Raw genomic sequence first — 23,830 nt, 5'->3', positions numbered from 1 at the left:
CTTTCATATTATTTGCACAGGGCTTTGTAAAATGTCTTTAGTGGGAACCATGGATGTTCAGTCTGAGTTTGTATCACTTACAGGGTTCCCAGTAAGTCACCGTGTGGCCTTTGGGAAAAGGAACCCATGATTTCAGAGGCAGCCCTTTCTCATCTTGGCATTTCCGAGTATTATAAAGTATTTTGCTATACTGAGACGAACTCATCTTCCTGAAACTCAGATCATACAACTTCTCACTGGGAGGAGCATCAAGAAATTATCTGGACTAAAGTTTATATACTAAGATGCTGTATGTTACCTTTTTTTTTTCTTTTTAATGACAAAAGTTTATTTTTAGTGTTCATTTCTACTGTTTGGCAGGGGGTCTCACATACACTGCTATACGGAGGCAAGAGAGGTCATGAGACACCAGGCAACTGTGGCTTAAAAGAGAAGGAAAAACATGAATTAGTCATAGCAGGCTACTGTGGAGTGCAGAACTCAGGGATGTCATAGAAGAGCTTCATTAAGAATGAAAAGCAAAAAAAAAAGTGAAAAAAAAAAAGAATGTAAAGAGAACTCTAAACATACAAGCAAACCAACCAAAGTCTCTCAGCCTCTTCCCCTTCCTGTATCCAAGGCCTTTCTTTGCTCCCCTTTGCAGCAGAGCTCCAAGCAGTTGTCTGTATTCCACGTCTACAAGTGCTCGCTTTTTTTTCTCCTGTAAAACCACTCCATTCAGACTTTTCCTCCCACCACGCCACCGAACCCACTCGTCCACGCCAGAACAGCTCTGTATGGTACAAGCAGTGATCAGTCCTCATTTCCCCGGGCGCTGGGCCGTCAGCAGGATCGTTCACGGCCCACCGTTCCTTCTCCCTGATAAGCTCTCTTCACGCAGATTCTGGGACACCCCCCTCCCGGGGGGGCTCCTTCTCCCTCCGTTTCTGCGCCTCTGCTCCCCGGTGTTAATTTGGTCTAAATTAGTATTCCTAGTTCTGAAGTGCAGGCTGTCCAGCTTCATACCGTGTTAGCCATTCTTCAGGACAACTATTTTCTTTCCATTAAAACGTGTTGAGAAAAAGCCTCATCTACAAATGGAAAAATGAAACAAGAATAAACTGCCAAGTAGCGAAGGATGATAATGTCTCACGTAGCCAGGGCTGCTTGGCCTGGGAAAGGCGGATTCTCTGGTGGCGCTGCAAACTGCGTCCTCAATAACGAGCAGGCTCTCAAAAACGGGTTCAAATTCCTTAAAGCACTAATTCAACGGTGGGAGGACATCTGAGAAAATATGCTAAAAGGAAAAAGTATCAGTTGTAGAAGTACAAATACAGGCGCTCCATTTATAATGCAAAATATGTAAATATTATGAAAGAGACGGCGGCAGAGGCCTGGCCGGTGGCAGCGACCTGCTCGCGGACCCAGCCTACAGGTAAATCGCAGGAGAGCCACGTAGCATTGAAATACTGTGTAAATGCATGAGCCTGCGTGGGTCTTGGACACGGTCAATGAAAGTGACCTGAATGCGACCAAAGAGAGGGACACAAAACAGCGCTTGCGTACTGACTGCAGCTGCGCAACGACTCAGGCGAGGAGGTCATTCGGGAAAACAAGGTCGTGCCCTTCGCAGCCCCTAACGCACGGCAGCACGGTGGGGTGGGGTGGCCTGCGGAGCGGGGCAGCACGCGGGACAGCGCGCCCCGCCCCGGGAAGGCCACGCCGCGCGGCGGTACCCGGCTCCGCCGCCAGGGGCGCTCCCAGCGCGCGGCCCCGCCCCGCTGCGCGCTCGTTCCGCCCGCCCGCCGCCAGGGGGCGCCGCCGGCTGCCGGCGCTCGGCTCTCGGCCCCGCGGCGCCCGCGCAGGCCGACCAGGCGCGGCCATGGACCGCTTCGTGTGGGCAAGCGGCCTGCTGGAGATCACCGAGACGCTGGTGGTCCAGCAGCGCGGGGTGCGCCTCTACGACGGCGAGGAGAAGGTAGGCGGCGGCCCGGCGCGGCCTCGAGCGCTCGGCGCCGCCCCTCCGCGGCCCCGGGCTGCGCTCCCTCTGCCCCAAGCTCGCTCGGGGGGCCGTCAGCGCGCGACCTCAGGCGGGCCGGAGCGCCTCGCGGAGGCCGTGCGGCCGTGCGCGCCCTTGCGGAGCGCGGCGCTGCCTCGGGGTGGGGCTCGGGGCGGATCGGGAACGAGGCTGAGGCGGCGCGCCGGCCCGGCGGTTCCCGGGGCTGCCTGCCGCCCTTGCTTCCGGGGGCCCCGCCGACGCCGCGGACCCGGGCGCCCGCCGCGAGCCGCGCAGCCTCGGCCCTTCGGGAGCGCCTCGTCGGACTTCCTGCGCCTGCCGGCCCGCCGTGCGTCCCGCGGGGCCGTGTGGGCGTGGCCGGCCCGGCCGCCGGGGTCCCTGCGCGGCGCCCGCGTGCAGGTCGGGGACGCCCCGGCCCGCGCGTTCGGCTGCGCGAGGCTCCAGGCGGAGCAAACCCGGGCCGTGGGCCCCACCCGCGGACGGACAGGCGCTGCAGTGGGTGGGGGCGACCACAGCGTTCCTCGCGTGAAACCTTCATTAAGATTGTGTATCAACGATTCCTTAATTTAAAAAAATAGGTAAAAAAAAATACGAGCTCTTATTACGAGCATATGGAAAGCCTGTGCTAAGCCAGCGCCTTCTAGTTTTTCCTCGGACTTTTGCGGCCCCGTTGGCGGACCAGTCTGTGTAGGAGTCGGAGCACCGAGAGTAGAGCCATGGGGAAACCGTGGCTGGCAGCCCGTTGGTCTGGTGGAGAGTGATGACCCGGCCCAAGCCGGGCGCGCAGGCCTGCTCACCGCCCCGGGCCCGCGCTGCGCCGCCCCACCACCGCCTGGTCCCGCCGAGGGCCAGACGGGTTCCTGGGGGCCGGCCCTGTGCCCTGCCTCCTGCCTCTGCCGGGAGGCTTCCGGACCCAGGACCTGCAGGCAGCGCCCGGACCGGGTCAGGCGGGTCTCGGAACCCTTCCCCGGCTCCCTGCCAGGCGCTGCGGTCCAGCCGGCTCGGTCTTCCGAGTTCTGCTCACCACGTCCCCGGGGCGCGGGGCAGGTGGCTGTCCAGTAGCACACTGGACGCTTCTAGGGTGCCGACAGTGTGTCTCTCCCATCCTTGTTCCTCCGGGCCTGTGTGTGTAAAATACGTGAACAAATTAAAGCACCTACTATGGGCCGCGAGCTTTATAGACGGTCTCATTTAATCACAATGGGCCTATGAGGTGAGTGTTTTACTGAAAGAGAAAATAACTCCCAAAGAGAGACTTGACTCTAATCCGCAGAGGTACTTATCAGGAGGGACAGGAGTCAAATCTCTGTGACTCAAAACTCCAAAGCCTGTGCTTGTTCAGGGCGCTGCAGAGCTTCACGAATCAGTGGTCACCACTGCCAGACCCTTCCGTGATGTCCAGCACCCCGAATCCTCCCGGAGGTGAGAGCGCCGAGACCCTCGGTGGAGAGCCTCTCCCAGGTCCTACCGTCAGTAATTAGTGGGGTGGAATGTGCTCTTCCCGCCACCCAAGGGCCCCCTGTGAATAAAGGTGTACTTGCTTGTTTACATAGGAACTGTTTTCATGGACCCATTACCACCAGGCAATGTGTTGTTTTCGTAGGCGGTGCAGACAGGTCATTTGTTTAATTCACAGAAGCGTCTATAGCCTCACCTAATTTAAAAAATAGTATAGACATGGTGTGTGCGGAGTCACGGGGAAGACAGTGTAGCCCAGAGAAGACAAATAAGGACTCTATGGCATCCTAGTACACTGATGGACAGTGACTGCAATGGGGTGTGGGGGGGACTCGGTAATAAGGGTGAATGTAATAACCACATTGTTTTTCTTGTGAAACCTTCGTAAGAGTGTATATCAAGATAACTTAAAAAGTAAAATAGTGTAGAAGGTTAATGGTGTGTAAAATGGCAAGTTGGGAGCATGTATACTAAAAGATTTAGAAGATATTTTCTTTCATTTAGCTATTTTCACTTTTAGGAATTTACTTTTGGAAAATAATGAGATACATAAAAATATAATGAGTGAGGATGTGCATCTCAGCATTATGTATGCTGTATATTATGTATAGGAAAAAATTGGAAGCCATCTGAATGTCCAGCACTGGGAGTGGTTAAATACAACCTGCCCTGGGCTGAGTGAGGAATTGCTAATGATAGGCTGCCGAGTGACCAAAACAGCAAGTTATAAAACTATAAACATTGTGGCCTCATTTTATCTAAAGATTATACATGCATGCATATACACTTATATAAACATGCACACTTGAGCTGAGATGATTATGAGCCATTTCCTTTACTTTTTGAAGCTTTAAAAAAATGTGTTCCAGATTTTCGACAGTGTATTACTTTGGTAACATAAAATGTTAAATAAAAACAAAACAGGGTAAGAGCTTATTCAGCGAATGTCTGAGTTGAAGTAATTAAAATCATTCTTGCTCTGAGTGGTAGAGCTCACCAGCCTAAACTCGCCTGTCAGGCTTAGCTCATGATGCCCTGGAATCCCTGACGGGAACTATTACACAATTTCTTCATTTAGAGCAGCAACGTTTTGCGTTGCCCATTGTCAGTTGACACACCTGGCTTCAACTTTAAATTCACACCCTTTCGGGAAGCCGAAGTGGGAAAGAACTCTCATGCTGTCCTGTAGCACCATGTCCTCGGCAGTTGGTAAAATACTTGCTTTTGCAAAACAGAAATCTTACTCATTGGCAAAAAAGGTTTAAAAAACATCTTAAACACATTTGTTTGGTTTTGCATACACAAGCTGAACCAGAACATTTGAAGCCATACTGAATTAAGTGCCCGGATCATATATGTTTAATTCTGATTCAGAGGAAAACACGGGGCTGGTGAAGTCCTTTCTTTGAGGTGCTGAAGTGCTTTGGCAGAATATTGCTCCCAGAGGGCATTTAAACTGGACAGTTGGGTAGGACTGCCACCATGAAAGCTTGTCAACATATTATTGAATACTTACTAATATGAAGACATTAGCAATACAGTCATAACTTACTCTTAGAAAATAATTTTTAAAAATTTATGTCAAAAGTGTGTTGGTCATTTATTATACAAGGACTTTTTTTGACCCCAAGAAAGTATTTCTGCATATGTCTGTTTTAACCAAAAATAATGTATATACATCTCAGAGTTGCACAAAGTTATATATGCTTATAATGCATTTTCTTAATTTTTTAATTAGATAAAGAATAAAGTTGTTAAATATGGGTAAGCCAAAAGAAACTTGAGATAAATCAGTAATCCTGCTACTTTTGAACAGGTCCTTTTGGCATAGTCAGTGTGTGTATGTAATCGTGCTAGGTATACCATTTTAAACTGCTTTTTTCTATATTAATATCATGAATATATTAAGCCCCAACTGCATACATAATTAAGTTTATGGTTATTATTTACGAATGTTATATAATAATCTTCTAATTGGTTGTTGACTTAACAAACATTTAACCACATTGTTTTAAACTCAAAAGGGTTATTGTTTGTAATCAAGGGGACCCTCACTAAAATGCTTTCCTTTGAGTTTGTGTTGTAAGGCGGCCTTATAAATGGGACCAACCTTATAACTTCTGAAATAACTAATTATTCCTCACAAGAATACTAGCAAGCCCTACCTTATGGCAAATTCCTCTTTCTAGTAATTAGAGTTAATAGAAACCTCCAATGTATTTCTTGATTTTAACAGAAATGAAAAGGTTTGATGTATTAATCTCTTGGATTCCAACTCCAAGATTTGCTTATTTATGTAATATTCAGTGTATAATAATGAATTATGAAGATTAAAGGTTTGACCGTAAAGACCTAACTGGCATTTTTTGGTGATTGCAGATAGTTTTGAAAGACATTTTACATTTATGTTTTGAGTAGGTGACACAATCCCATGGTACAAATTCAAAACCCACAAAAAGTATGAAGTCCAAAGTCTCCCCCCGACTGTTTGTGCTCAGAGGCCACTGCACGTCATTCTAGAGAGCTGTGCGTGTGTGCCATACACAGCTATTGGAATAAAGCAGATTGTTTTCTCCTTTTTGAAATACAAATTTGTAATATACTACACAGACAAAATTCTCAATCTTGCTTTTCTTCACTTATTCTCTGTGGAGAATTTACCATATTTCATCAATTCTAAATGCACATGGGTCTCCTGCCCCCCTTTTAACAACTCTGGAATCAGGATGCATCTTATAATAAATGGCATCTTAGATTTTATCAAATACAATAAATACATAGAATCTCTCATTCATTTTAATGACTGAGTAGTTGACTCATTGTGTGGGTGCACATTTTCTCTTGACGGACATTTAAATTGCTTCCTACCTTTTGCTCTTAACAAACAGCAACTGACGACCTAGTAGTATATCATTGTGTGCTTGTGTGAATTCATCTGTGGGATAAATTCCTAGAAGTGCAGTTACTGCCTCAAAGGATATGTGTATTTGTAGTTTTGATCGATATTAATACATTGCTCTCCATAGAGTTGCCCCTCCAGTAACGTGTGCAATTGCCTATTTCCCCACCACTTCACCAGCACAAAATGTCACCCAACTTTTGGACCTTTGCCAAGCTCATGGATGAAAGGGGTATTTGATGTTCTCTTAATTTGCCTTTTTATCATTATCTGAGAGGTTGGACATCTACCAATGCTATTAATGTGTTTCAGAGTCATTTATAGTTCTTTTTCTGTTACTAGACAGCCCTTTTCTCCAATGGATTACAGGCTATATTCTCATTGATTCGTAATAATCAGTACTTTACATATCAAGGAAATTAGCTCTTTGTCTCTGATGTGAGTCACAATTATTTTTCCCAGTCTGTCCCCTTTGCTGTTGGTGGTATGGAGAGTTTGTGTGCATGTGTGTGGAGTGGAATTGATTGATCTTTTCCTCTAATGCTAATGGCTTTAATGCTTTTCTTAGAAAGACCTTCTCTATGCTGAGATTATTTTTTAAATTGTCGTGATTTTTCCTAGTACTATTATAATTTTTTTTTAGCTTAAATATTTGACCCATCTAGAATGTATTTTGGTGCAGTATGTTGGGTATAAATCCAACTTCATGTTTGTTTTTTCCCTTCTGGCAACCCATTTGTCCTAGTACCATTGACTGAATCTCCATCCACACTTAACGTTTGTATGTTTTTGTCTGTTTCTGGGTTTTATTACCATTTAAAAATTATTTAAAAATTATACGACTGTTATACAAGAACTTGATCTCACAGTAAAAAATTCAGTCAATAGTAAAGTGTATTGTTTTAAAAGGGTCCTTTGATTCTCTTCTTCTATTCCCTCACACTTTTTCTGAGATAGTCATTGTTAATAGATCACTGAGTATTCTATTTAGGCCTTTTTCTACCACTTCATGTGTGTGTATGTCCATAGGCACACATGTATATATATCTCACATGTAGTTTGGAGGATATGGCAGTTATCTCTATCTACCTGTTATCCATGTGACTACATTGTATGTAATATGCTGTAAGTGGCTTTTTCCCCACTATGTCTGTGATAGTCCATATAGCTGTACCTCATTGTTCTGTTTAACCTCTCTGTGGATTCCGTAATGTGAATGTATCATATGTGATTTAACCACCTCCTTATTGTTCCAATCTAATTTGTTTGCAGTTTTTTACTAATTTTAGCAAGTCTGTATATAAAGTTGTGAAGTATATAGCCTTACTTCTCTTTAATTTGTGATAAGCCTAATTCTAAAATGCTTATGTGATTAAGTTACTTTTGTGTAATTCATAGGGAAGAAAACCTGGACCACCACTGACTGACACATTATCAATATTTTGTGATGATCTTGTCTTTCCAGATAAAATTTGATGCCGGAACCCTCCTTCTTAGTACACACCGACTCATTTGGAGAGATCAGAAAAATCATGTAAGACACAATCTTTGTTTGCGTCTCTTCCAGGTTTTAAGTCATGGAAGCTTTTTTTTCTTTCTTCCCTCCCTCCCTCCCTTCCTTCCTTCCTCCTTTCTGCAAAAACTATAAATAAATGCAGTACATTTTCATTTTCAGAGTGTCCAGAGAGTGAACCCGTCTGATCCCCTGCATGCAGTGCCTGGAGGGGCCAGGGCCTCGGTCCTCCCTCAGGGCAGGGCAGCCTGTAGTTACGGAGGGGAGAGCCCCGGGGACTCCTGCCTCTAGAACCCCCGCTGGACCCTGACCCGCACTAGACTGCTCTGTGTGGGACGGGAATAGTTCTCCCTCCAGTTGTCAGGATCCTGATAAAAGCTCATCCTCAGGATTCTCCCGATTGCTGTTCAGAATCAGGATAGGTCTGCGGTCAAGTGCACGCTTTCACCTAGACATTGGGAAGATGCCTCTGAGTCGCTCAACTGGAGGAGGAACCCCCACGGGGTTTTGTTTCTGGGAAGAGAGAACAAGTTCTGTGTATAATTCTGAAGATCTGTAACTTGAAAGTATGTGTGTGTGTAACTTCTAGTATTGCCAGTAAAATAAGCAATCTCCTACATGATTTTTATAATTGCAGCCTCCCCCATGACATTTTAATCCACAGATAAACCATAATACTATTCTGAGGCTCTCTGAAAGGCTATTATCCGTGCCAAGTCTAAGACACTTTTTGAACCCCAAGAACCAATTTCTGCCCCCTTAGTGGCAATATTGCCCTTCTTGGTAATTCATGCCTTAGAACTATTAATGTTACCTGATTCTCTTAAAAGAAATATGCATTTAGGAAAGAGATCTTTTTCAGGGATAGGAGTCCATAAACCATGATTTAAAATTAATTAATCTTAGTATAATTTATTGATTATCATATAAAAAGGCTACTTTAGAAATCCTTAGACCCATTAAATGCCAATCATTTATAATAGTTTTTAAAATTAAATGCACTCATAAGGGGAAGCTACATCATATTTTCTGTGAAAATTTAACTGCAGGTAGGTGAGCGAAGTACAGAAAATTATAAAGAAGAAAAACCATTTAACACACTCCTTAAATTTGTTTTTATTTACCAGTTCTATAGTTTGTTTGCCATGTAAGAATATATTATAGGTAAAAAGTTTTCATAAAGTTACTGATTTTTAAATAACATTACTATTATTGTTTTTACTATCAAGTACCTTCAAAGTATATGGCACTCCATTAAATGCCGTAAAACGGGACTTCTGATGAGTCTCCTGCATCGTGTTTTCTGTCTCTCACCTTCCAGGAGTGCTGCATGGCCATCCCTCTCTCCCAGATCGTGTTCATCGAGGAACAGGCAGCTGGAATCGGGAAGAGGTGAGCAGGTCTCTGTATCACAGCCGTCACGCGCGACCGTCGTCCCCAGTCACGCTGTTGCCGCTGACTTGGCTGACCGAGCGCTGCGCCGCAACTGCATATGTGGGAGCGAATCTTCACGATTGTGTTCTGGAGCTTTATAAATGGTAGTCGTTGGTCAGGAGCTCCCCTGAGAGTATTTCCCTACCTTGGACTCGTGGATGCATCTTCCTGAAACCACGGACCAGATGTTACGGTTTGCTGCGATCTCCTTGGGTCGTAATACATAATTTCGGCCACAGTCACTGTGCACATTTCCCTACATGTATGCCTTTACGTGTCTGCCTATCGGCCACTCAGTACTTGAAAATCAGAAATGACCCATCTGAGAAAAATAACTGACTTTGTTCCTAATTCTGGTTGACCGTTAAGCTTCTCAGCTTTGGTTTTGTTAGATATTAGTGTTTATTTAGTGTCATAAGAGGGTTCCAAGGGGGACAATAACTGTTTAAGCGTAATCAGGGCCGCTGTTTGTAATCAGACCAGGGCACACAGAAGATGCACTGTCCAGGCACCGCAGACGTGGTCCCCCTGGTGTGAGCCACAGGTTAAGATGTGTATGTTCATTCAGGTCTATCAGACATTCTGGCCTTACATTTTAAGCACGTGTAATTGAAAGCAACTCAGGAACAAATACTGCTGATAGGGAGTTTTTTTTTCCATGCCGGCTGACCTTGAGCTTTAGCAAAACTAGAAGCCTAAACAGAAGTTAAACAAATGTTGACCTTCACTGACAGTGCAGCGCATGCCTTACTGTGTGCCTAGCACAAAGGGAACTAACTGACACTTTGAAAAGATTAATAAACGCACAGATTTTTAGAGGCCATTTCTCTATATTTTCCCCTTGTCACTCTTCTCCATCTTTGTAGTTCTTCTTTTAAATTGAGGTATAATTGACATATAATAATATATTCTTTTCAGGTGTACAACATAATGATTCAATATTTGTATGTATTGCTTTTCTTAATAAGTTCCACAAAGTAAAACTTCAGGGGTGTTTCAGATCATTTTGAGTTTTCCTCTGCTGTGTTCCAAGGAAATCTAAACTCTGTAACAAAAATATTTAAAATATTTACCTTCACATTAGTGTCTTATTTTTAAACATCTCCAGTGAGGAGGTCAGTAATATGCCGGAGTACCCTTTCTCAAATGTTGTCTTGAGCCCCTAGCTCCCTCCTCTAAATGATTACTGCAGCTCAGTGATTCAACGGTGTGTATATATTCTCACCTTTTAACTAACATCTCTGAGCCCAAGATGCTGCTTTGGTTTAGTGGATTTTAAACTGGCTGAAATACGAATAATTGAATGACCTAAGAAATGAATATTTGAAAAAAAATGGCATGGATCTTCTGTGCTGATTGTAGGATTTTTAAACTTCATTTTGTATCATAATCTTTTAGCTTTTTGTTGGGTTTCCATTGACAAAACTTGGTATTTTCATTTAAAAATTTTGAAGATTTCTTTCATTTTAAAGACTGCATAATGCTTTTTGCTCAGTCACCTTATCCTGGTTGTCATATTTTTGTCACTCTACTTGACAGTTCAGTTCAAACAGTCCTGCGATTCTGCGCAGTTTATTTGCTGGCCCCCCTCGAAGATGTTCTCCACAAAGCACTGAGTCCTTCTGAGTCGGGGCCTGGTTCACTGCTCAAAGCGTTTGTTGCAGCGAGAGGCCCCACACATGGCATCTCCATTTTACAGTAGTATTTAGGCAATTGTTTGGCCTAAACCAAAAAAAAGGTTGAGTGATAAGTGAATCTATAATGTGGAGAGAAAGATAAAGCTGTAAGCTGTGTATATTGCAACTGAGTTTTTTGGTTTTACTAATCTTCATAAAAGATTGCTTATTGAGTGGGTTGGGAAAAAAAGGAAAAAAGACTTAGAAATCTGAACAAATATTGTGACATTTTTAATAGCACTGCAGGTACCGGGAGTCATAAAGATAGTGGCAGTTTGTGTTCCTAGAGCAGCAGCATTTTGAGAATTGTTTTTGCTCTTGGGTATCTTTCTAGATCATGCTGTTGACTGAATGACATTTTCCAAACATGACACTGTAGAATGTTAGTTTTGGATGGAGTTTAATAAAGTGTCTGCTGCCAGCTCCACACATTTTGTTCTCACATGAGCAGCTTTGGCAGAAATTATAGGCCCCCTGGTAACCTCTGGGGATGACTCTGTAGATAGAAAACCCTAATCAAACGAAAAATCATAAACCACCCAAAATTTTGCTAATTTGTTTTGAACTTATTTCCTACAACCACATTTTCATTTACTCTATAGAGCTAGTAACTTGAACTTTTGGTTCAGAGCTTGGAAGTTTTAAGTGAAAGCATTTCTTAAAGGTTCAGTAACACTGAGTTAATGCAATTTTAATTTAAAAGGATTCCATTCAGGGTCCTTTGTTTCTACATGAATTTTAAAAGTGGTCTGAAATATGTTAGAAGTTATGAAAACAGAATTGTGATTTTTTAGAAGGCAATTAAATAAATTACATTTTGCTCTTCATTCAGTGCCAAAATAGTGGTTCATCTTCGCCCAGCTCCTCCTGACAGAGAGCCTGGTCCATTCCAGAGCAGTAAGAGCTCTTACATCCGACTCTCCTTCAGAGAACATGGCCAGATCGAGGTGAGTTCCTCTGTGAGCGAAACTGGCCTAGGAATGGGTGTTTGTATTTTTGTTGTCTGTTCATATGGTGGAAGGCGATATTGTACAACATACCAGGTTTCCCCCTTATTTTTACAGTAAAATTGTTACGATATCTGAAGCCTTATCAGTGGAGACTATGAAGTTCAGGTTTTAGTGGGAACAGAATGCAGGAAGGCGTCAAAAGGAAAGAGCAGAGGCTGGAAATGCTAAGTCATGTCATCAGGCTGCTAGTAACGTTTTCAGGGGTATAGTCTGGTGAAAGGAACACGGAATATAATGCCGTGGAATGTCAAATGGCCTCTGTCTGAAGGCTCGCCGGTCTCAAAGCAGGCAGTCTGTCTTCAATTCCATATCAGTCTAATCCCTTAAATACATATTCCTAGCATATTAGTTTATATATTCTGATAATAAGTACTCTTCACACTGACAAGTGTGTGTGTATCTCCCCACCTATGTCATGAATTACTTGGGTTCCTCTCCAGCTCCTAGCCCTGTGCCCCTCACATTGGGCACTGAGCAGAAATAAGTGACCCACTGAAGTTGTTCTCACTGTAGCTGAAAAATATAGCTCCTTTTTGGGGAGTGTAGGCATGTTTTAGCCCTGGTTTATGGCTTTACATTTTAACTAGACAAATTATTCTCTGTGTTAGCTTCAGGGTAATGGTTGTATATTTTTCTTGGCACTAATGTCTGTTTTGCTATAGATTGAAAACAATTCACATATGCAGGATTATTTAAGTCTGTTTATTTCATTGCATCGTCACACTTCTCTCTGTTGAGAATGGCTCACTTTATATAGGTCAGTTCCTTCTTTGTTTTCCTTTGCATTTTCTGAAGTTGGTCCAAGAAAAGAGCTTCCTTTAATTTCCTTTGAAGTCTCTGAGAACTCTAGGCTCGTTGCAAATGACTGAACAGAACTTCCAACTGAAGAAACATTCAGTCACGATTTGTACAAGGACGCAACAACCTGACTCATGGAGTGTGTATGTGCTTAACAGTTTTACAGGCGTTTATCAGAGGAAATGACACAGAGGAGATGGGAGAATATGCCAGTGTCCCAGTCATTACAAACAAATCGAGGACCCCAGGTATTTTAAGAAACTTCTTAATCCAGTGTTTTTAACTCTGTGTTTACATCCCCATTAAGGGAGGAGACTTCTGTGATTATAGAACTTGATGGAAACAAAGCAATGATATTCTCATTTGAAAATTTATTTTCACAGAACCTAATTTAGTGCTCTGTGAATAGTATACACTTAGTAAATATAAATGCCTCCTTACCGGAGGAATTCTTGGGGTGGCAGAGGTTAGATTCTGCTCCCTGCATTCTGTTCTTCATAGTCGGTGTGGATCGAGAGAACAGACAACACCTGTGGGTGGCCTTTTCCAGGCTAGTCTAAATCGATCGCCGACTATGGACAAATGCTTAAATGTGTGCAAGTAGCTTATATAATAACTGTCAAGTACTAAAATTTTACTACAAATTTTTGTACTTGTGAGACCCTATTGCATATATGATGCATAGATAATAGTTTGCCAAAGAACAAAAATGAATAGGATATTTAATGTGCATATGGAGCACAGCATAAAATATGCCATTTATGGTATGTGCAGTTTTTCTTTATAAAGATTGAGGATCACTGTCAATGGCAAGAAACTAACAGGCATTCTGGGAGGAAACGGGATGTAATTGTCTGCTTTTCTTCAGTCCTTTGTGGGCCCTTTCCAGTCATTGAAAGCGCAAAGTGGTGGGTCACAAAAGACCGTGTCCTTCCTATTCTGTGAGTTTTATTTTCTACTCTTGTTTTTCAGGCAGGAAGAATAAGGGCTGTAGGGATTGTGGGTATTGAAAGGAAATTGGAAGAAAAAAGGAAAGAGACTGACAGAAACATTTCTGAGGTAACTTTACACAGGTTTTCAGCTGTTTGTGTTTATTCTTTGGGATACAGTTGTGACTAATTCCATTCTGTATATCGGAGTGGTTTTGTTTTCCTGGACCCACAAATTCTCTTATTCCATTTACTAGGTCTACTTTGGGTTGGCATGATTTAGCCAAGGCATGCATTAAAAACCTTTTCCAAAGAAATGGAAAAGAGAAATGCAAGTTTGTTTTCTGTGATGTTACAAAACATCAAGATTGTTGGGTGTGAATTTTCAAGTTGAGCTGGATTGATTGGTGGGTACTCCTAATGAATTCAGAGTCCTCTGAATAATTATGCTGGACATTTGGTTGACTTAGTTGAGGGAAAAGTGCTGGTCTGTGGCCCTCCCCCCGGGCGGACTCCACACAGTTTCATGCTGATGGCCACTCAGGGGCCAGAAACAGCCAGTACGAGTGGAGCGGACGAGCTGACCTCTCCTACCAGGAGAGCAACCCTGAGCAGGCCCGTTACAGGCTCTCTGAAACCTCATCTATGCGGAAATTCAAGTGAGGGGAAAGAACTCTAGTTAGGAAAGAGTCTGCGGTGAGTTAATACATCGAAACACATCATTGGTTTTCCCATGCTTATGTAAAAATGGTCTTGCATTTTTATGAAATTATTCTATGAAGTAATTCCTTGTTTTTTTACAATGCTTTCTAAGTAAAATTCCATGGATTCGTGCTGTTCAAAGAACTTCAGAGAGGTGTGTCAACCAAATAAAGTCTAAACTGCAAATATTCATTGAATACCTGTATTATTTAAAGTTTTCTGGAGAAACAGAACCAATGGAGACACACAGACATCAGTGTACTGCTGTCTGTCTGTACAGACATATCTGTATAGACAGATCCACAGCCATATGCAGTGAGGCTCATCGTAAGGAACTGGCTCATGGGGTTGTGGGGACCGACAAGTCCCACCGTCTGCCACCTGCAAGCTGATGCCCAGGAAGGCTGGTGATGGAAATTCCGGAGTCCGAAGGCCTGAGGACCAGAGCCCGGACGGGGTTGGGTTTCAGTTCAAGGGCAGGATGAGGCTGAGGTCTTAGCTCAGGAAGGCAGAGAAAGAGCGACTTTTCCCTTCCTCCACCTTTTTGTTCCTTCCGGCCCTCAGCGACCTGGATGCTGCCCCCCTGCACTGAGGAGGGCTGTGTGCTCGACTCACTGGACCCGTTCGGATGCTGACCTCCTACGGCCAGCCTCACAGACACCCTGGACAGTGTCTGACCAAAGACCTGGGCACTCCGTGATCTAGTCAAGTCGACACATAAGATTGGCTATCATGATACTTACTCTGGGCCCACTAACTGAAAATGTAGATTCTTTAAAAATTGATATACAGTCTTATGTTAGTTTAAAGCATACAACACAGAGACTCACCAGTTACCCACACGATCAGATCCTTACCACCGCCTGTCGACACAGGATGTGACAGAGTCACTGGCTGTGTCCCCCGTGCTGCCCTGCCGTCCCCGCAGTCAGCCTCTGGTAGACTGGGGATTTGTGTGTCCCTTCATCTCCCTCGCCCTGCGCACCCTCCCCCGCAGGCCCCCTCATGGTAACCACCAGTTCCTTCTCAGCGTCTTGAGTCTAAACATGTAGGTGATTGACGAGGAACCAAGGGCATTTGAGCTGTTAAGTGCCCGCAGGTTAGGCTTTGCTGATGGCATGTTTATGGTGAGGTTGTGCCTGTTCCTCTGCCCTGTGTGTTTCCTGCAAATGGGCATCTGGACCCGGAGGTGCCGGCGATCCTGGGTTTGGTCCCTTTGGTAAGCCTGGGGATGCTGCGTCCTTTCACCAGGAGGCACGCATCTCTTCTGGCAACGTTAGCAGCGCTGTTAATGTTCAGTGCACGTACCTGTTGGTTTGGTCGTGGTTGCAAATGGTGATATTCTATTTAGTTTTCATCTATCAGCTGAATACCTCTTAAAGAGATACATCCACCCATCTACCGTTTGGCTACTCCTGGACAGAATTCCTAAGGGAGGGCAGGGTAAGTGGGTTTTCCTTTATCATCAGGTTAGTAAACTGGTTCCTTATCCTCCAAAGTGACTAGTTAGGGTTCTTTTTAACATATTATTATGATTTCATAAATTTTAACATATTTGATGAATTTCAATCAGTTATAATTATCCTGTTTAAAGCTCAAATTGTCCTGTCTTTGGCCAGTGGGAGCCTCTTCAGGCCGGCTCCTGAGTGCTTTAGATGTGACCCGGGCCCTGGTAGTTTCCTTACTGTCCGGTGTGACCGAAGTTCCAGGACGTTCCTATACATTTCCCGCCCCGGCTCTACCGTCCCCAGAGCTCTGGTCTGGTTTGTTGTAGTGGGAAACAGTCCATCAGAGCCACACTCTGTTAAGGCATATGTGTCTCCATTGGGTTATCATTATTTCTAGACCTTTTCAGTGGAAAGAGCTAGGATTTTTTTTTTTAATAAAAGTGCTTCATGATAAGACGATGGATGTGGTAGAGGGACAGGAGGTTCTGTCAATTGGCAGATAAAATAATAGAAGGGGCCCATACATCTTACTTTGTATTAATTTTATTGTAGGCTGTTTCTCCACTCATTTTTTGGATGGCTGGTCAATTCCAAATTTTAGAATAATAATAGAAATGCAGAAGATTTTATTGGTGTTTTATAATCACTTAAACATTTTATAGGAGATTCCTCTGAGGCACTAAAATATTTGTGCTTTTTTATGGACTATAAGCAATAAGGATTAATTTTTGTCTTTTATGTGGACTCATCACTTCCAGCATATTTTTTCTATGATTTACCATATACAACTTTAAAAGTATTGTCTTGATAGTTCTCTTTACATGGATAAAAGAAATTACTAAAATTTTGTGTATTCATAGTAAAAATTGGAGAGTGTTCAGGGTGTGTTCTGTTCTGGAAAAACTAGGCTGGTGTATGATTTACCTTCCACCCAAACATCAGCGTTGACTTCGCTTCAGAGCTGCAGCCGCAGTTTCCCACAGAGGCTTCCTGCAGCTGCTGGCTGTTGCTGATAAGAATCCAGAGTTTAGGCCTTTTGTTTATCTGAGGAAATTCCTGTTAGGTGTGTGCACATTCCCCTTTGTTTTCAGCATTAACCGTAGTCGGCCATAAGGATCTCAGACTGACATTGTTCTTTCAGCAAAGGCTCTAGCAGGTGGGGATACATACTTCCCTGCATGTAACTGAGCTAATAAGAGCCCACTGACACTATTTTACGTGTTCAGAAAATTATTTTGGTTAATAAGCTGCTTAATTGGTTTTAAAAAATAACATCTGTTGCCATCAGTTAGCCAGAAGGTACTCTGCCCTGGAGGTGTATGTTTGATAATTTGAAATACATTTGTTATAAATATGTCTGATTAAGCTTGAAGAGGCCTTTGAAGTGATTATTCACTAGAGTAAATTAAATAATTGCTGGGTTTTATTTAGATATGTTTTGGTGATGTTGAGTGCTTCTCTTTTGTGAGATCCTACCCACTATATCCAAACTACAAAATAAATCAGTATTCGGAGACAGAGGTTTATGGCTTCAGTTAAATCACAGCTGCTATTAAAACCAGACTTGTTGAGCTCAAAGACGTATTCCTGAGGCTGCATATTGCCTGTTTCACCCAGGAAAGCTTTACAGTGCCCTTGACTCTTGGCCTCCCATCAGGAAATGGTTTTGGGAAATAACAGTGACAAATTTTCTTGCTTGTGTCAAAGAACAGTAAATAGTATTTTCAGAACTGTTACTTATGTCACCTTTTTGTGTAATCAAAATAACTTTGCTCTTTGAAAAAGTGAAGTTTTTTGTGGTTTGTTATGAAAACTTGTGGTTTCTCAACTAAACTGAATTCTCAGAATAACATAGATTTATTACTTATAAAAATATATAAATAAATTGATATTTGCAAATTTTCCTAAGTTTTTATCAAAGGGAAGAAAATAGAGTGCTTCATTGTTTTAAAATGTTTTAATTCTTTGGACAGATTGCAACACAAACTCGTTTCTCATTTCAGGCTTTTGAAGACCTCAGCAAGCTAATGGTCAAGGTATGTGCCTCTGACACCCCTGACACGCGCACCCACTGCGTAACAGTTTTCTCATGTCTTTGTTAGCAAACACTGGGGAGATTACTTCTTTCCAGTCTTTTACTGTTCCCTCAACAGGCTAAAGAAATGGTGGAGTTATCAAAATCAATTGCTACTAAGATTAAAGACAAGCAAGGAGACATCACAGAAGACGAGGTAAACGCATCGCCTTTTCACAGTCTTGAGATCTAGGTCACACATACAACGCATTGATGTTTTAGCAGTTAACCAACTTGCTTTCTTAATGTAGTATTTTATTTCTTGTTGGACTTGAGGACATAGAAAAGTGCTGAACAAAAAGTCAACCATAAAAACCTTGTTAGCTCCAGTAGGAGTAAAGGACATGTCACACCGCCTTTTCTTGGGCATAGAAAATACTGACGTGTGTATGGAGCAGCTATTTCCCGTATAGCCGTCAGTTTGATGTCGGCCCCACTCGGTTTGTCTACAGCCTGGTCACAGCCATTTTCCTTCCTCAGTTCTCAGTTGTGTCACTCGGTTGGCATAGATATGGCACAGCTGCTCTCTAAGTCTCTCGCACCAAACTGGGGAGGTAAATGGAGTATCAGATGCCAAGACAGGAGAAGGAAGAAGAATAGTTAGATTTCTGCAGGGACCAACGAGAATCCACTTTTTTAGAGCTCACGATACAGAAACATGGTAGAAGAAATGGGTAGATGGAAAAATAACTGAGTTGAATTGAATTTATGAAGGAAGAATTTCAGATGTTGCAGTGAAGAGACCAATTCTACATAGTCTTTCTGTACATTTTCTTCTCTTATCACAGACCATCAGGTTTAAATCCTATTTGCTGAGTATGGGAATAGCCAACCCAGTTACCAGGGAAACCTGCGGCTCAGGCACTCAGTACCACATGCAGCTGGCCAGACAGCTGGCTGGAATATTGCAGGCGCCTTTAGAGGTAAAAAAAACAAAATGGGCCTTTTACATTGTCTCAAATTATTTCCACATCATCAGAAATCTTAGCATAAGCACAACTCTTTTCATAATGTGGTTTCTGTTCAACCAACATGCTGTGTTTTTCTTTCAGGAATATTTAGTTCAGTGTACTTATTACTGGATTCTTTGTCAGTTTTCTAAGTTGTTTTCACTTACTATTTCAGATATCTCTAACTTTCTAAATGTATTTGATATGAAGCTTTTCTCATCTTATTTTCAAAAGGAAATATGTTATCTGTATGTATTTAGATAAATTTTTACATATCTAGTCTTAAGACAGTATACTATTAAAAATTTCATAATACAGATTCATTTTCTAATCTAACATTCAGGCAATCAAAACTTAGTTATTCAAGCACTTATATTAAGAGATATATCAAACATGATGAAAAAATACCATAATGAATTCCTGTGTCCATCATTCAGCTGCATGTGTAAGCCAGTCCCCACTCAAAATTATTATCATTTTGTTACATTCAAATTGTCACATCTGAGGCGAGTGAGAGCTAAAAATTATTTGAAAGCAAATCCCAGACATCACATCACTTTATCTGTAAATATTTCAGTATGTCATTAGAATGATAAAGATGCTTTAAATGTATATTTAAATCCCATTTCACACCTGAAAAGTTAAAAATAATTTTTAACATTATCAAATACCTAAGTGTTCATATTCTCTCTTAGTTTGTTCAAATCAGAACCATTGTAATTAGTTGATTTGTTTCAAGTTAGTGTGAATTCCACAGTTTCCCCTTGTCCCATCTCTTTTTTTCCCCCGCATAATTTGTTCATTGGAGAAACTGGTCGTTTATCTACAGAGTGTCTCAGGGCCTGGGTGTTGCTAACCTGCATGTTAACATGCTTCCCTGTCCTGTGTATTCCCTGGAAGTGGTGGTCACATCCAGAAGTTCCCCCTGCTGACCAGTGCATCTCATGGGGGTGCCGTGAATTTCCATCAGGAGGTGCTCAGCATCTGATTGCCCTTTTTCAGCAACGTTAGCAGCCACGGGCAGTGCCTGTCTGGATCTGCTGTTTCATTAGGGTTGTAAACTGGTGATGTTCTTATTTAATTCTGTAATTTATTCTCCACTTATTAGCGGGAATAACTTAAAACATTTAAACACACTTTCTGAACCATGGTGTAGAGCCTTTCTTTTCATTTAAGTAAATGATAAGCAGCAATAATGACATTAAAGTCTGAATATTAATTTGAAATGCCTCATGGTATCCGAACAGGTTCTCCTGTGTGTAAATGTAGTTTTTAAAAGCTTCTTAAGAAATTTTATGATTTCTGATTTCACTCTGATTATGATTTCTGTGAGAAGTGCTAACTGGTGCTAATTATAACATAATTCTTTTATTTCGTATTTTAATAGGAACGAGGGGGAATAATGTCACTCACAGAGGTGTACTGCTTAGTAAACCGAGCGCGAGGAATGGAAGTAAGAGTGTTTGGATACTCTTTTAACTAATTATAGACTTTCCTAATACAATACAGATTGCCCTCCAGTGAATACAATTTGAGGAAGGGTTATGAATATCAAAAATATTTTGAAATGTGGTGCATTGAAAAGAATACTGCCCTGGAGTCAAGGAGGTGTATTCTGTTCCTGGTTTTCCCAATGATTTGCTGAGTGACCTTGAGTAGCTTACTTAACCTCTCTGGGACTCAGTTTTCCAAAAGGTCTGGACTGACTGACACTTTGCAGCTTAACATTCTGTTTGTGTTGTGATTAGTGAGGTTGTGGAGGATGCCTCTTGTCTGGGATAGTTAGGTGGCTTGGGTTCAGACTGCCTCTGAACGATAGTGGGGGAAAGCGGCCTTGCCCTGGCTCTGAAACAGCGGTGGCCACTCAGCTCTCATTGCCCTTTGCACCCAGGAGTCCGTGCCTGCCGAGGCTCCGCCCAGGGCTCTGTGCTTTTGGGGTCAAACACGGTATTGCCATGTCGGCAGTCACCTCTGTGCAGGTGACTGACGCGTGTCCGCAGGGCTCAGCCCAGTCCTCTGCTGTGTTTTGAATGCTCATCATAACTGCTGCCAGGGAGTACTTACTATCCGCCAGGCACTCTGCACCTCTTGTTCACCCCCCGTAACTCGGTGAGGTGGCTACTTTTACTATCTCCCTTGGGGGATGATTTGGGGATGAGGAAATTAAGGCTTAAAAGATTAAATCATTTGACCAAGGCTTCCCTGGAGATAGGGTTTGACAGGAATTTGGACCCAGCCTGGGCTTGCTCCAGACCCATTCTGTGCCTCAGATCTGTGCTTGTCAGCCACCACCCTGGGCTGATGCTCTAAGGCTGCATGGTCTGGCAGGGGAGCCGCTAGCTAGTCACATGTGACCACTGTGAACTTGAAATGTGGTTAGTGCAAGTTGAGATGTGCTCTAAGTATAACTTACATGCCAGATTTAGAAGACTTAGAACATACAGAATGAAGAAATGTTAACTATCTCATTAACAATTTTTATATGTCATATGATGAATTTTTTGATCTATGTGTTAAAGTTAATTTCACTTATTTCTTATTGTGGCTACTAGAAAATTGAAAATTACATATATGATCTGCCTTGTATTTCTCGTGGGTATAGCACTGCTTTAATGAATACAACTCTCTGCTTCTTAAAAAGTTTTGCCTAAAATCCTCGATAAATAATTCGTTTTAGATTTCCTTGTCTGTTTTTGTGATGATTATAATTATATAGCACCACTCTATCGATTCACGGTGTGAACTGGGCTTTTCTCCCATCAGCTGCTCTCACCAGAAGACTTAGTGAATGCATGCAAGATGCTGGAAGCACTGAAGTTGCCTCTCAGGTAAAAGAACCCCCACAGGAAGCTGGCCGTGCAGCCAGGGTCCCGCAGACAGGCGACAGGAGCGCCCTGCCCGCTCTCCCATCCTGCGTGGGGAGCCAGCCAGCGGCCCCTCCTGGGGTTGCATGTGAACACGCTCCTTTGGCACCACCAGCCCGTCTGGCTCCCAGCTTCCATCCTTGCCAGGGTGGGCGTGGCCTGAGCCGGCTCGTCGGCCAGACTATTGATCAGGGGCAGTGAGATAAGAGTGAGGGCTCACCCCACAAGGTCGGGGTAACCAGTCCTTTCCTAGACTTCAGTTCCATGTTATTAGTCTCTTCAGACTGAGAACTGCAGATGTTCAGCTCTGAACTGTATTTTCCTTATCCTTAGGTTAAAAAAAAGTAATCATTTTACTGAGCATGTGGATTATAGCCCATAATTTATTAACTGCTTATTCATGAGCTTTTCTGTTGTGCCTTAGTTGCTTTTGTGGTTGTTTTAAGTGTTGTCTTGTTATACTTGGTCAAAAAGAAAGTAAAGAACACGTGCACCTCCGTAGCAGTAGCAGGTCCAGATACTCACGCTTTGTTCTCTCATCTGCGATCTTCAGGCTCCGGGTTTTTGACAGTGGTGTCATGGTGATTGAGCTTCAGTCCCACAGGGAAGAGGAAATGGTGGCCTCGGCCTTGGAGACGGTATGTGAACCTGGCATCTGCTGGTCACTAGCGCCTGCTGCCAGGACCCAGTGCTTAGCAACTTGAGAAACAGGGTTTCCTTTTAAATTTAACTTTCCTAAAAAGTAGTGTTTGCAGACCCAATTAAAAATAGTTTATCATTACCAATTAGTAAATAATAATCAAAATTATACTTTGAAATGTTTTTGAAACTTAACTAGCATTCATGGTGTCTTACAGATAAGGAGAATCAGAATTAGCGAGGCGCTCTCTTTTCCTCTGAAGCTCAGTTTTGAGGACAGGTTTTAACTTTGTTAATCAAAATGTTGCCCATGATTGGATTTTTTCTTTCAGAACACTTTAAGCAGAATTACAAATATCACAAGTTGTTTTATGAAAGAATTGCTTTAAAAAATATGGAAGGCAACTGTTTTAGATTGATTTTACTAGCCGAACTGCTGCCATGACACATTAAGATGCTTGAACTATTACTGCCTTCATAGCCTCTGTGGTGAGCCTATGTAATGTGAGTAACTCACATTTATTCAGCTTATTTCAAACTAGACGGAATCCCAGGACCATAGACATATCTGCCACATACTTAAAAGTAAACCTGTATGTTTTGTTCCTTCACTGGAGCATGTAACGTGAATTCAGATTCATTAGAATTTACTGTTTGTTCATTCGCGGAATATTGCAGAGTCCTTCTTAGGCTTCGGCATGTTGCCCTTATCATATCAGAGGGGCTTCACGGTGCCTCTGCTGGCTCCTTGGAAGTAAACGTCAGTGAGGAGTTCTGTTGGGACTCTCCCTTGGATTTCAGTGCAGTCAGGAAATTTTTTTCCCAAGTGCACCAGGAGGCTTCTCCCAGGGTAGTGCCCTGGTGGTCAGAATTACCACGTGTTTCTGCTAGGTTTCAGAAAAGGGATCCCTCACCTCGGAAGAGTTTGCCAAGCTCGTGGGCATGTCTGTCCTCCTGGCCAAAGAGAGGTAAGGGAGGTCCCCGTTCCGCATCACCGATCGGGTCTGTGTTTCGGAACGGGCGGGTGACCGCGGGTTTCCCTTGATTCCTAGGTTGCTGCTTGCAGAGAAGATGGGCCATCTTTGCCGGGACGATTCAGTGGAAGGCTTGCGGTTTTACCCAAACTTATTTATGACACAGAGCTGAGGGTTTTGCATTTGAAATACTTCTCATCCATATACTTGCATCATGTAGAAGTTGTATGACACTGAGCTGAAAGTAAACTCGGATAAATGGAATTTACTGGAACCTCACAATATAATATAAAACCCTTTTAAATTCTCCCTAAATAATATCCAGGAAATTTATTTTGGGTAAATACAGGAAATACAAAAAATGAATGCCAGTATGAGTCTGAAGTCATGCCACAGTCACGGAGTCCGCTCAGAGATGGACTTGAAATACGGCAGATTTCAGCTTGATCCTCAGAGCCCACCGTTA

At 42.8% G+C, this 23,830-nt stretch overlaps 1 protein-coding gene across 4 annotated transcripts; it reads left to right on the top strand.

Moving 5' to 3' along the window:
* Nucleotides 1-1,800: 1,800 nt before the first annotated feature.
* VPS36 (vacuolar protein sorting 36 homolog) lies at nt 1,801-23,628 on the top strand. Of its 4 annotated transcripts, none has more exons than XM_037011832.2 (14): nt 1,801-1,957; nt 7,819-7,887; nt 9,188-9,258; nt 11,809-11,923; nt 12,943-13,032; nt 13,757-13,843; nt 17,867-17,899; nt 18,017-18,094; nt 18,726-18,860; nt 20,275-20,340; nt 21,651-21,715; nt 22,305-22,389; nt 23,282-23,358; nt 23,443-23,628. In XM_037011832.2, exons 1-14 carry the CDS (start codon nt 1,862-1,864, stop codon nt 23,534-23,536), a joined length of 1,161 nt encoding a protein of 386 aa, XP_036867727.1. In that variant the 5' UTR covers nt 1,801-1,861; the 3' UTR covers nt 23,537-23,628. The 4 variants fall into 4 exon arrangements, with proteins under 4 accessions (XP_036867727.1, XP_073086000.1, XP_073086004.1 ...); XM_037011840.2 differs by lacking the exon at nt 1,801-1,957 and adding an exon at nt 2,610-3,418; XM_073229899.1 differs by lacking the exon at nt 18,726-18,860.
* Nucleotides 23,629-23,830: the final 202 nt, after the last annotated feature.

The sequence above is a fragment of the Manis javanica genome, chromosome 1, assembly GCF_040802235.1.
Source record: "Manis javanica isolate MJ-LG chromosome 1, MJ_LKY, whole genome shotgun sequence".
Lineage (NCBI taxonomy): Eukaryota > Metazoa > Chordata > Mammalia > Pholidota > Manidae > Manis > Manis javanica.
The sequence above is the reverse complement of the archived record's forward strand: the minus strand, read 5'-3'. Positions and strand labels throughout refer to the sequence as shown.